The sequence below is a fragment of the Sarcophilus harrisii genome, chromosome 4 (genome assembly GCF_902635505.1).
Source record: "Sarcophilus harrisii chromosome 4, mSarHar1.11, whole genome shotgun sequence".
NCBI classification, from domain to species: Eukaryota; Metazoa; Chordata; class Mammalia; order Dasyuromorphia; family Dasyuridae; genus Sarcophilus; species Sarcophilus harrisii.
In genome coordinates, this window is record NC_045429.1 from 101,451,996 (window position 1) to 101,464,493 (window position 12,498).

A 12,498-nucleotide genomic window follows, 5' to 3' on the forward strand; every position below is an offset into this window, starting at 1 on the left:
ACTGTCTCCCAGAGTGAGAGATTCCAAGAATTTCAAAGCCATATGGTTTAGAAGCAAAAAAATCACTGAATTTGGAATCACATGACCTAGAGTGGAATCTTACCACTTATTTAATCTATATGATCTTGAGTAAGTTACTTGTCTGAACTCTGTTTCCTCATCTATACAATGAGGGAATAGAATTCTATGGCCTCTCAGAATAGGATCACCAGACTCAAAATATCTTAGAAGCCATCGAGAGCACCCCCTTCATTTTCCAGGTGAGGAAACTGGAGTTTATAAAAGTTAAATGATATGCATAAGATAACACTAATTAAATTTACAGACCACAGGGCAGGAATGAGCCATTAAAAGCCTGGCCAGCAAAACCTTTCATAGGAGTGAGCACTGGCCTCCATTCAACTCCGCACTTATGCTAAAGGTAGAAAGAGCACCCTGTGCTAAGACTTGGGAGGGAAACTATACCTTCCAGTTCCAAGAAGTGAGAACTTAACCAGTCATTCCTATCCAGCCCACATGACTTCCACCTGTAAACACAACAGAAAGAGTGTAGTGTAGCTGCCTACTCCTAGCTGGATACTTGGGGATCCAGTTTATATTCAAGATGCCTGATTAATATAGAAAATTATTAAACTGTCATGGAAATAATCATAGATTAATAAACTGATTAGGCATATGATGGGAAAAAAATAAAATCTTGTGTGGGCTGACTGCTATACAAAAGTGACAGGACCAGTTGTTAATAAAATTCACACAATAAACACACACAGAGTTATTCCAGTCAAACCCAAATTCACTGGGTCTGAGTATTGTTACTGAAATGAGACTACTGTTTACAGTTCTTGTGGAACTGAATTCATCCAGATGGTCCAGGAGAAAGACACATCTATAAAACACCTATAGAAAATATAGTCACATATACACTTGCATAAAACAGAAGCAGAGGAAAAAAAAGGACTCCCTGAGCACTAGAAAATAATTTCAAATCCAACCACACCCCTGAGGGGTCAAAGTGCAGTAAGATCTTAGCTAGAGATGTAACAGAAATGCTAAAGACCTTGTTGTGCTTAGGAGCAGGGCTCAGACTGATTAAGCTAAAATATACTCGCACTCCACCCAATAGGAGAACCAGCAGTTTTATTTTTCTCCATTCATATTATGAACATTTCTGAAATCCAATTATACTAGTCCCAGGACCAGATCCCATAGAGGCTCGAGGGATCAGGGTATAGACCAGCACTGTGATTCAAAGAATTTATGATCCTACAGCCTGTCAAATAAGACAGAAAGTCACTAATTCTAGGGGCTGCTTCCATCTACCTAGTCCTTATTGAGAAGATCTGGATACTCCACTAGATCAAGGTTGTGAATAAGATATTCACATTTCATGTGAGGGGACCTAAATGGTTCATGCTTAGCTTTCTCTAACCAAATACGTGGCAAAATGTTTATAAGCAGTTTCTCCTTTATCCATTGAATTCCCTCTTTTTCTCCTCCCTACAAATCTCAAAGATGGATTATCTGTGCCTGACTTTTGGTAGGAGCCTTCCAAGCTCCTCTGATCAAGTTATGGACTGATTAGTCACAGTTGGACACACTAAACACTGACCCACACAAAGTGATGTTATTTAGGACCTCTTCAAGACAGGCGACTGTTATCTGGAATATTCATGGAATGTGATGTTTGTCTTAATTGAATTACCATGTGTTCCACATATGGATGAACAATCTCCCAAGACCAATCCATGTACAGTAATGTACATGACACTGTGAACTATACTAAATGAAATTTAATCTTTGCTTTTTCGAAGTGGTCTTCTTGATCTTCCAGTGTCTTGATTGTCTCAGAATAATAAAAATAATAATAACAGCTTGTATTTTTATAGTACTAAACACATAACAAAGCGCTCTTATTTACAAAGGTCAGCTTGCTCATACCTCACAACAACCCTGTGAGGTAGGTAGTACAAATATTTTAATCCCAGGTTTACAGAAAAGGAAAATAAGCTTCAGAAAGGACTTACGCAAGATCACACATTTAAGTAGTTTCTATGATCCCCAGCTAGTAGAGGCACATTGTATAGTAGAAGGGTCCTCTTTGAGAACAAAGGACAACAACCAACCAACCAACTAGAAGGCACATAGCTAAGAGGTCTGGAGATCTCTGTTCTGGTCACACATCTGCCACAGGCACGTCTTGGTTAGATTATTTATTTACCTTTTTCAGGGCTCAGCTATTTTTACATGTCTTGCCTCTAAAAGTCTAAAGTCCTGGGTATGCCCTGGATTTATATCCTCATCCCCTTGTCCCTGGTGAGTGTCCTGGAAAGCCTCTGATGGGGGTATGAGTACCTTGTCTAGTTCAAAAGGTTCCCCTGGGGAGACAGATGCTGGCACAAACCCTCTCAGGGCTGGGGGATAGGGATGATTGTAAATGCTCCCAAGAAAGCAATTGATAGCTCTAAAGAAAACCGGGACCAAGAAAGTATTTAACACCAGAGTAAGAGGGATGTTACTGGCAGCCCTAGGGCAGCACAGTTTCCCTAAGGTGCGACATCCTCTTGGTACATGAAGTAGCTGAGATATTAGAGAACTTGACTATCCTCAATCATGGAGTTTCCCAAAAGACGGGGCAGTGTGTAAGCAGAAGAGGGAGAAGAGCAGGATGGTAAGAAGCATCTCAGGGAACTAGAATGACTTCCCCTGGTAGGGAAAAAGCATGGTCAGAGAGTGACTTCATGGCAATAAACCATACTCTGGGAAGGTGACAGTGGGAAAGGTGGTGAGAGATGGACGTCTGGCCTCTCTGCTTGTCCCCATGCCTCCCCATATATGCTTGGAGTTATCTTAGGGTCTCAGGTAAAGGGAGAAAATGTATAATACCCCTCACCACTAAGCCCCATTTTAGGAATGGAGTCAAGCTTTCATAACTCAGTGCCCAGATCCTAGTAAAACCACATTTAGCTACTATGTTTGCAAGTTCTTTTAAAAATACTTTAAAAGGAAATTAATTTCAAAGCTATTTTCATGAAAATCATCTCATTTTACAGAGACAGTGTGGTGGAGAGGGTAGAGAGCTGCCTCAGAAACAGCTGACACATACTGCCTGAGTGACCCTGGAAAATGAACCACTCTGCTCCTAAGTTGCAGAGAAGGTAGAAAGTACTGATCTGCATTAGTCCTGGGAGTCTCCTCTAAACCCTCTAAATGAAATCATTGACCCAGTCCCTTTCTTAACATCTTATTTGATGTTCTTACCAACCTTGATCACTTTTCTATAGTTTTCTTCCCCATCCAGCTGGGCATTAACAAGTGAAAAAAAATACTTCTTCAAGATCAGAGTCCTGAGAAATTATTACATCTATTGTAATATAAATATCTCCAATGATATATACAGACAGATGCATATATAATGTATCCTAAAAGTCTTGGTGCAGTTTCAAACTTTAACAAGCTTAAAACTTAATAAATTTAAATAAAAGCTTAAAAGGTAATAAACTCACACTAGCACTAAGACTTTTAGGACACTCTGTATTAACAATACTATCTCACATCGTTGTAGCGCATGTGCACACACGCAACCCTCTAGAAAGATGAGAGCATCCAAAGACTATCCTTCACACCGGGATCACTTACAGAACCAAGAGTCCTTGGAGAGTGTCCATCTCTCCAAACCCAACAGCCAGGGTTACTCCTTTAGCAGGCCCAGTTTCTTTAAGGCTTCCCTTCGGTGCTCATCGGGAATGCCTTTGGGGGTGATCTTAACACTGACACAGGGGGGCCGGGGTAGCTTGTCTCGGCTCTGTCCCGGGTAGGAGAAGTGCTGGGAGTTCCGATCTTGCTCCAGGTCTGCCAGCTTGCCTACTTGGATGTTGGCAAAGTCTTTCCCGCCACCCAGCGAGGCCGGCCGGGGTCTGGAGTTGCGTAGGACATTTGGGGACATCTTGTCCAGGAAGGGGACCTTGCCCAGAGAAGCACTGGTTGGAGGTGGGTTGTCCTTTTCAGCCAAGAGGTAACTGCTCAGTCCCACCCCTGAGCGCTCCAAGGTGTTAGACTTGAAGTTCATCTGCCGAAGGCCAGGGACCGAGCCCTCCTTGAGCGCCAGTCTGGAGTCCGGCCTCGATCGAGTTGGGGGACTGCTGCTGACTTTTGTGGGCTGGGGGATGGAAATGGGTGTGGATGAAGAACCTGCTGCCTTAACTGAAGCAGGGGCAGAAGAGACAAGTTGGGATGGACCTGGAGCCAGGACTCGACCAGTTGAAACTGGAGCAGGTGCTGGAGCAGGAGCAGGGCCTGAAACTGAAGCCCGGGCAGGAGCAGGAGCCCGGACCGCAGTAGGAGCGGGAACTGGCGCAGGGGCAGGAGCAGGGGCAGGCGTGGAAGCATGAGCTGGGGATTGCTTCGCCTTGCGAACACTGCTAGACTTGGCCAAATGGAGGTTAGGTTCATTCTCATGGTCTTGGGGCAGCCCCAGCTTCTCCAGTGCCTCTCGCCTGGCTCGCCTCTGCTCCTGAAGCGCGGAGGATACAGAAGCCGCGTGCTCAGTAGTGGAGTCTCTGGGGGCAGCCGGAGAACGGTGAGAGAAGCGGTTTGGAGGGTCGCTATGGAAGTTACTCCGGCTGGTCTTCAGGATAATGTTGGGGGGAAGTTTCCTGGACTTTGGCGCTGTTGGAGGAGCAACTTTAGTACTCTTATCATCTCCTAGAGGGAGGGGGAAGTCTTCAGATCCCAAGTTTTCTGAGGACAAGGGCCCAGGCTGCCTTGTGTTGCCTTCCAAGGTCTTCTCACTGGTTCCGTGGGACATAGCCTTCAAAAATGCTTCTTTCTCCAGGGTGTCAAGTGCTGGACGGGACCAGGGCAAGTTGTCTTGACCTGGCTTTCTCTTCTCTTTAAGGGACAGGATCCCTCCAGTATCTTGCTCCTGATGAGTGTCCCGGAAAGCCTCTGGTGGGGGTATGAGTACCTTGTCCAATTCAGAAGATTCCCCTGGGGAGACAGGTGAGGCTACACTATTGCCTCTGTTTCCCAAAGGTGCTGACACAAGCCCTCTAGGGATATGGCCTTCGGACTGACTAGGACGGCAGGTGGAAGTCTCTCGAAGGCTCTGGTCTCTACTAATGTGGATGTTCCGGGGAAGACTGTGGGAGCCCAACTTAAGGCCCAGATCCTGGGCCTGTTGAAGACGGGTTAGACTGGATTGAATGTCTCTCTTCTGCTCTGATCCCTCCTGAATCAGTCTTTTCTCTAGGGAGCCTGCAGTGGTGAAGGAAGAGAAAAAGGATGTAAGAGAAGAGGGAAACAAAAATAAGAATTTTCCTTGAGAGGGAACAAACATTCCCAATAGCCCCTGTATTGAACACCAACTCCATATAAATGACAGATCACTTCTCACTTTCTCGTTAAAAGAGGCAGGTATTTTTTTCTCTATGCTCGAGATTATGTATGATCGAGATTAGAAGATTTTTTTTCAAAAAAGTAAAACGTATAAGTTTTTTCCAATTCATATATTTTTCTCTCAACTTTGTAACAAATATATATACTATAGCCAATGGGTTAATTTTATACAGAGGAAGGAAGAAATCCCAGATCAGTCTCTTGGCCATGGGGAAGCTCTCCCATTATGATGAACTGAGGATAAGAGAGAGGGAAGATTCCATCTTGTTACTCCACAGTTTCAGATAGTTCATATCCTTCTAGGATAAAAGAGAAGGTGTTTTATTCTAGACATCTGAAAAACTATGCAAAGGCACAGCTTAAAGTTCAAGGGACTAACACAGCCTTTTCTCTCCTTGCAAACTGGGAATGAAGCTCAACTTAAGTCAGCCAGAAAAAGAAGTCTTATGACTGGCTGCAGTTTTAAATTCAGCTAATACAAACAGCAGCCATATTCCTTTAAACCTTAGTACCTGTCAGGGAAGTAGCTTTGATCCCTCCCAGAAAACTATACTTGTTGCATGTTGTTCTGTACTAGGGACAGAAAGTATTCTATTGCCCACAAATGCATCAGATTTGCCCCCAAACCTACTCATATTGTCAAAGCATCTCCCACAACATTATATAAAGGTGGGGCATTAATTCTGCCTGCCCTTTCCTTCCTTGCTTCATTTCTCCTACAGCCTCATGTTCTGGGCCCCTGAGATTAGCTTAGCTAGACTGATACCCAGATTACCTAAACTGATAGTTTCCCCAGTACCTCCTATTCACCCTTCTTCATTCCTCTCTCTTTCATGGATTTAGTTTCTTGAAGATTTCCTCATGGGCAGTGCAAATACAAGTCAATTTTTTTTTTCTCTTCTTGGCCCACCCAGCCCAGCAAGGGAGAAGAATAGGGAGAGAGAGGAGAAGAGGAGGGAGAAAGAGAAAAAGGAAGAGAGAGAGACACAGAGAGAGAGACAGAGCAGAGAGATAGAGAGAGAGAGAGAGAGAGAGAGAGAGAGAGAGAGAGAGAGAGAGAGAGGGAGGGAAAGAGGGAAAGGGACAGGGAGAGAGGGAAGGAGGGAGAGAGAAAGGGAGGGGGGGAAGGAGAAAGAGAGAGAGAGAGAAACAGAGAGAAAGAGATTTTCTAAAGTGGCCTTACAAAGAGTTTGTCATCCACTGACCTACAATGAATCAGTATTTAAACCAAAGGAGAGATGAAGAATATAGATTGACTTTGGTTTTCTGCCCACATCCCTCCCCTTCTTTTAACCCTCGTGGCATTCTGTGTGTACCTCTCTGGAACACTCCATTTATTTCATAGACAGGTCTTAACCCCCAATATGCTCCTTGAGGGCAGTACCTGTGCTTTATTCATTTATTCCAAGTATGGTACTTCTACACATAACACATACTTCACAAATATTTTTTGAACTGAGAACTAGACAGAAGTCAGGCCATTGAAAATGGTTAGTGAGATGTGTTGACTTTTAAAAGGCACCCCACTTCCTTACCCTGGAGCACAGACGGTGTCTTTGGGTCCTGGGGTGTGGCTGGTTCTGACTGGTCAGTAGAGAGGCTACTGTCAGCCTCCTTGTCTAAGGAGCCAATGGTCTCTTCCAGGAACAACAAACACTCTTTCTCTTCTGCAGATAGGAAGTCGTAGCTGCCGTCACTCTGTAAACCACCAAAGAATAATTGACAAGGTCAGTTTAGGAAAAGAGGGAGCAATGTGACAATTAGCTCTGCAGAAACTGGTGGGGACGCAGCACTACCCTGCCCTGTTCCCTCTGTGGAAGGAATGCTGAAGAGCCGGAAACAGAATCACAGTAACTCTCTACCAACCTGGACCAACCCGCTCAGGCTGTTCTCTCAACCCTTGGGCAGGAAAAGAAGAACCAGAGAAATAGTTCCCCATGATACTGTGATCTAACAAACACATGGTATTGTTATTTCCTATTTCTACATCTTTGCTCATCTCATTCCTTATATCTGGAATGCTTATCCTTCCCTACTCCTCATCACTTGTTAGATTTCTATTCCTTTAAAGCCCAATTCATATGTCCCCCTTCTCCTTGAACTTGTCCTGAACTCTCTTCTCCCTCTCTCCCTCCCTCTCTCCTCCCTCCCTTCTATACTATACCAATCCCCTTAAACCTCAAATAAAATTATTTTTCAATTCTACTGCATATATAAAATACTGAATATGAAAGTTATCATTATATGTTACATAAGCCCCTGCTAGACTATAAGCTTCCCCAGTCTGTTGCTCTATTTTACAAAAATTATTAGCCATCTGTGTGTAAAGACAAATGACCTTCCTCAGAATTCTAGGATTTAGTAGTTAACATGAAGGACTGGAAGTCAGAAGAAAAGGATTTTAATCCCCTTTATTTAGATATGATTTCAGGGATATCTTTTACATTCTGTATTTTCTACAGCGATAAATGGAAAGACAAGATAATACTTAGGCTTGCATAGTAACTTTCCCATTGTAAAGTACTTTCTCAAGGACTTTTAAAATATTCAAAAGAGAAAATAAGGTTCAAATGGAATAAAGAAAAGCTGGGCAAGTTGTATATATATGTACATATAGACAAATGCATAATACCCTCTCCCATACACCTAACATTGTGTGTGTGTGTGGGGGGGGGAGTTAAAAAAACAAGTTATAGATTAAAATAGATTTGTAATTTCATTTTCTGGCTTTCATATAAGTAAGTATTCATATTTGTTGATATGTATCTAATTCATAATATATATATATATCTTAAATGCTTTTATTTTATACTATTCTTACCAAGGACAGTATTAGGACAGAGATAACTGTAGATAACTTTTGATTATTCGTGATAATAAGGATAGAGATGATGAAGTACAATGGTCTATTATAGATTACTTAAAATTTATTTATTTTTGTCATTGAAATTCATTAACCCAAGGATTTGGAAGCAGTTATTGAAGCAGTGAATAAGAGAGGTGAACCTAGAACGTGCAAGATCTGGACTGAGACAATTATTAGCTGTGTGACTCCAGGCAAGGCATTATTTGCCTCAGTTTCCTCAACTGTAAAAAATGGGAATAATAATAGCACCTAGCTCCTAGGGTTACTGTGAATGAAATGTTTGTTTAAAATGAAATATTTGTTTAAAAAAAAAAAAAAAGCACTCAGTACAGTGCCTGGCACACAGGCCTGAGGCCCTTTATAAATGCTTATTCACACACACTTCCCCCTTCCTCTAGAAAAAGGGACCTCCTGAAGTTTGGCTGAGACAATAAGGATGTGTTTCTGAAACACTCACCAACTAATGACAGAGGAAGATAAGAATTCAGATAGGAGCTCAATGGAAGGGGAAGCTGGATAATGTAGCTCAGTGTTTTACTTGTGTTTGACTTTCCATGACCCCATTCAGAGTTTTCTTGGCAGAGATACTGGAGTAGTTTGCCATTTTCTTCTCCAGTTCATTTTTCAGATGAGGGAACTGAGACAAACGGATTAAGTGATCTGCCTAGGGTCACACAGCTAGTGTTTGAGGCCAGATTGGAACTCAAGTCTTTAAATCCAGCTTCAGACACAATTTATGTGACCCTGGGCAGATGACTTAACCTATGTCTGCTTCAGTTTTCTCATTTAGAAAATAAGGGTTCTCAGGGTTTTTTAAATGAAACATTTCTAAAATACTTTGCAAACCATACGGCACTCTTATTCTCCTTCTCCCACTAAATCCTGAAGAGACCTGAAAACTACAGAGCTGGGTGTCCCAGAGTCCAGATACCAATAATCCCCTCCGGGATCTTCATCTATTTACCTGCCTCTCAAATATTAAAGAAGGAAATTGGAAATCCAAAGAATTTGTTAACACTGGTGGCTGCTCCTGCATCTTTTGGTGGGTAGATAGAAAAGTTAGTGTTAGGGTGCAAATCAGAATGAGCTGCTAGGTTATCCAAATACAATGGGTAGGCTATAACCACTCCAATCTCCATAACTTCAGTCAGCAACCAATAGCAAGAAGTAAAAATAGACAATATTATCTACTCTGTGTATGTGTGTGCCTGTGTATATGCATGGGTTTTTTTCCCCTAATATATTATACAGACAAAATTGAACTTGAAAGTTAACCTTATTTTCCTTCTCTACAATATAAAGGTATTGAAACAGATGGTCTCTCCAGTCCCTTCTAACATTAAGATTAAATAATTCCTTTCAGACGTATTTTAAAATACAAAATATACAAAATAGCAGAGTCCATAAAAGGATACAGTCATTAAGTTTACTTTCACTTCTCCCTTTGACCTGCTTGAGCTTTTATTTGGAGGGTTACTGAGAATTTGAACACTCTGTGGGTCATTTTAGTCACGTCTGATTCTTAATGACCCTATGTGAGGTTTTCTTGGCAAAGATACTGGAGTCATTTTGCCATTTTCTTCTCTAACTCATTTTATAGACATGGAAATTGAGACAAATAGGCTTATGTGACTTGTCCAGGGTTACACAGTAAGTGTTTAGGGCTGGATTTGAGCTCAAGTCTTCTTGACTCCAGGCCCAATGCTCTATCCACTGAACCACCCAGCTGCTTGCTATTTACACCTAGAGATATTGAAAAGTAATTCTTTTGAAGGACTGAAAATCCTAAAATGGAAGGAAGGTGAAGAGGTCATGTCATCTCTGCCTCCAGAACTCCACTATGTCTGGAAGAAGGACAGAGATTCTTGAAGAATGGAATCTGGCAACTTTGCTTGGCCACTCATTCCAGGTTTTTTCTTTCTTTTCTACCTTTTCTGTTAGGAAGTTCTTCCCCAGGTTTTATTTAAATTCTTCGACTACAAAGAAACAAAACTTTCACTCTCCAGAGCTCCAGATGCTCTCCTAGGAAACTTTGCAGTGGTGATTGATTGCCAGAAGTGTCTTTACTCTGGGGAATTCACCAGGCAGGTGCACCTGAGCTTCTGAAAGCTGAACTCAAGTTTCCACAGAATGGGAGAGCCTCAAGAAAGCAAGTGGAATGATGTTGCAAGAACCCAGAGTTAGGCAGAATCTTTAGGAGATCCTAACCTAGTACTTGACTGGCAGTCAGCAAATCTGCCTTCTAACCCCAATTCTAACTCTTTCTAGCTATGTGATCTTGGGCAGGTTCCTTAACCTCAATTCTTCATGTAATGAAAAGGCTGGACTAGGCCTAGGTGGTATAATGGATTGAGTGTTGGACTTGAGGTCAGGGAGTCACAACTTTGAATCCTGCCTTAGACAATTACTAGCTGTGTGGCCCTAGACAAGTAACTTATCTGCTTCACGTTTCTTAGCTGTAAAATGGGAATAATCATTGTATCTATCTCATGGGGGTATGTGTGCATCATATGAAATAACATAGTAAAGATTTTGCAAATCTCAAAGGACTATTGTTTGATACAATAATATTTGTGATGCTTATTATCGTTACTATCACATGCCTAAAGTCTGTACAATTCTGATGTTTTCTACTAAATGATGTTTCCTTTCCCACTGCTAAATGAAAGGGAGGGAAGCAAAAGCTTCCATCATTTACCCCAATCTATCCCACTTCCCTCTAAAGCTGTCCTGCCCTGCCCTGTTTTGTTTGTTTTTATTTTTGTTTTGCCAGAACTGAAGAATAAAGCATGATGGCAGGACTCATTGCCCAGCAGAGAACACCAAAGGAAAAAGCAGAGGGCAAGGGTGAGGATGACAGGCCAGCAGCAGGAGCAGTTCCAGGGCAACCATGCAGACATGGGGCTGGGGATCCGGGGTGGGGAGGGTGGGGGGAGGGGAGGCCGTACGTACAAGTCCCGAGTGAGTGGAGTTGGTGCTCGTCATGCTGTCACAGCTGCCAACGCGGGTCACGGGTTCCGTGCCGGGGCCCACTGGCCACAGCTCCCTTTCAGGCATCACCCGAAACAAGACACAGCAGGTGGCAAAAGGGGCTCCCAGAGGGGAGAGCGAAGGGAAGCGGAGAATGTCCCAGGCCTGGCCTGAAAAGAGAAGAATTACAGCCACTTTGAACGGAGACCTCTGCCTCCGTGCCTCAGCCACGTGACACAGCTCCTGGAGTCACCGAGCAAAGAATTAGAAGGGGACCCACAAGAGGAACTTTGCCTCTGAGAAAGCAGGAGGCACTGGTAGAGAGGCAGGGCTATTCAAAAATACAGAAGTCAAGAGCTGAAAAGATACCTCCGAAGTTATCTAAATTACCCAGGACTCAGATAGGAGTTCCTTCAGGAGCAGGCCTGAGAAGTGATCATCTCACCTCTGCTCCAAGGACACTTCCTCCCAAAATAGCCCCTTCATTTCAGGCCAAGTTTTCCCTTATAAAAAAAGTGAAAATCTAGCTCTCCATAGCTTTTATCTGTTGTGATCTGCCCTTGAGCCAAGCAGAATCCACATAGCCCTTCATATATATGAAGACAGTTATCAATCAATCTTACTCCACATACTCCTCAAAAATCTTCTTTCTCAGGGCATAAAAAAGAAAAGGTTTCGTTACTTTCATTGCATTTACTATGTTTCATTTCTTCCCATCAGAAAGCTTGAACTAAATTCCTTTTGTTACAACTCAAAAGTCCAAAATAAAAAATACAAGGAACAAGTTTGATTGAAAATGTAATTCTTAGCCAAAGCAACAGGAATAAGGGAATAGGAAAGAAAAATGCTGCTAAATAAGAGTCTACTAACTTTAAAGAATATCTATAAGATAGACCACATCTTTTTGCTTTTGCCTTTGGAGCTTCAGTAGGTTTTAAACAGAAACTCTTTGCTTGTGTTGCCCATCTTTATTTTCACTTTGCCCAACAGACACTAATTGTGTGACTCTGAGTGGTTTTCCTCATCAGTGGAGCAGAAATAATAGCATCTACCTCATAGGGTTGCCATGAGAACGAAAGACATTTAAATGCATAAAAAACACTTTTTTGGCACCTCAGAGCACTATATAAATGTGAACTATTATCATTATTATTGTATTAGAGCTAATATGGCACCTTTCTTTTCAAAGGATTTCCTTTCACGTAGGCAAATAATGAAGGGAACTTTGGGAGAACTGAGCTAAGAACAGAGGTTAAAGATCTCTTTAA

At 42.3% G+C, this 12,498-nt stretch overlaps 1 protein-coding gene across 3 annotated transcripts in view; it reads right to left on the reverse strand.

The window, feature by feature from the left end:
* Nucleotides 1-1,772: 1,772 nt before the first annotated feature.
* YOD1 (YOD1 deubiquitinase) overlaps nt 1,773-12,498 on the reverse strand; it is a 37,539-nt gene continuing 26,813 nt past the window's right edge. For all 3 annotated transcript variants that reach the window (XM_031937265.1, XM_031937264.1, XM_003767651.4), the window contains exons 2-4: nt 11,213-11,400; nt 6,930-7,092; nt 1,773-5,253 (exon numbers count right to left, since the gene is read on the reverse strand). In XM_031937265.1, the coding sequence (XP_031793125.1) occupies nt 3,689-5,253; nt 6,930-7,092; nt 11,213-11,400 (1,916 nt within the window). In that variant the 3' untranslated portion in view covers nt 1,773-3,688. The remainder of the gene's footprint in view (nt 5,254-6,929; nt 7,093-11,212; nt 11,401-12,498) is intronic.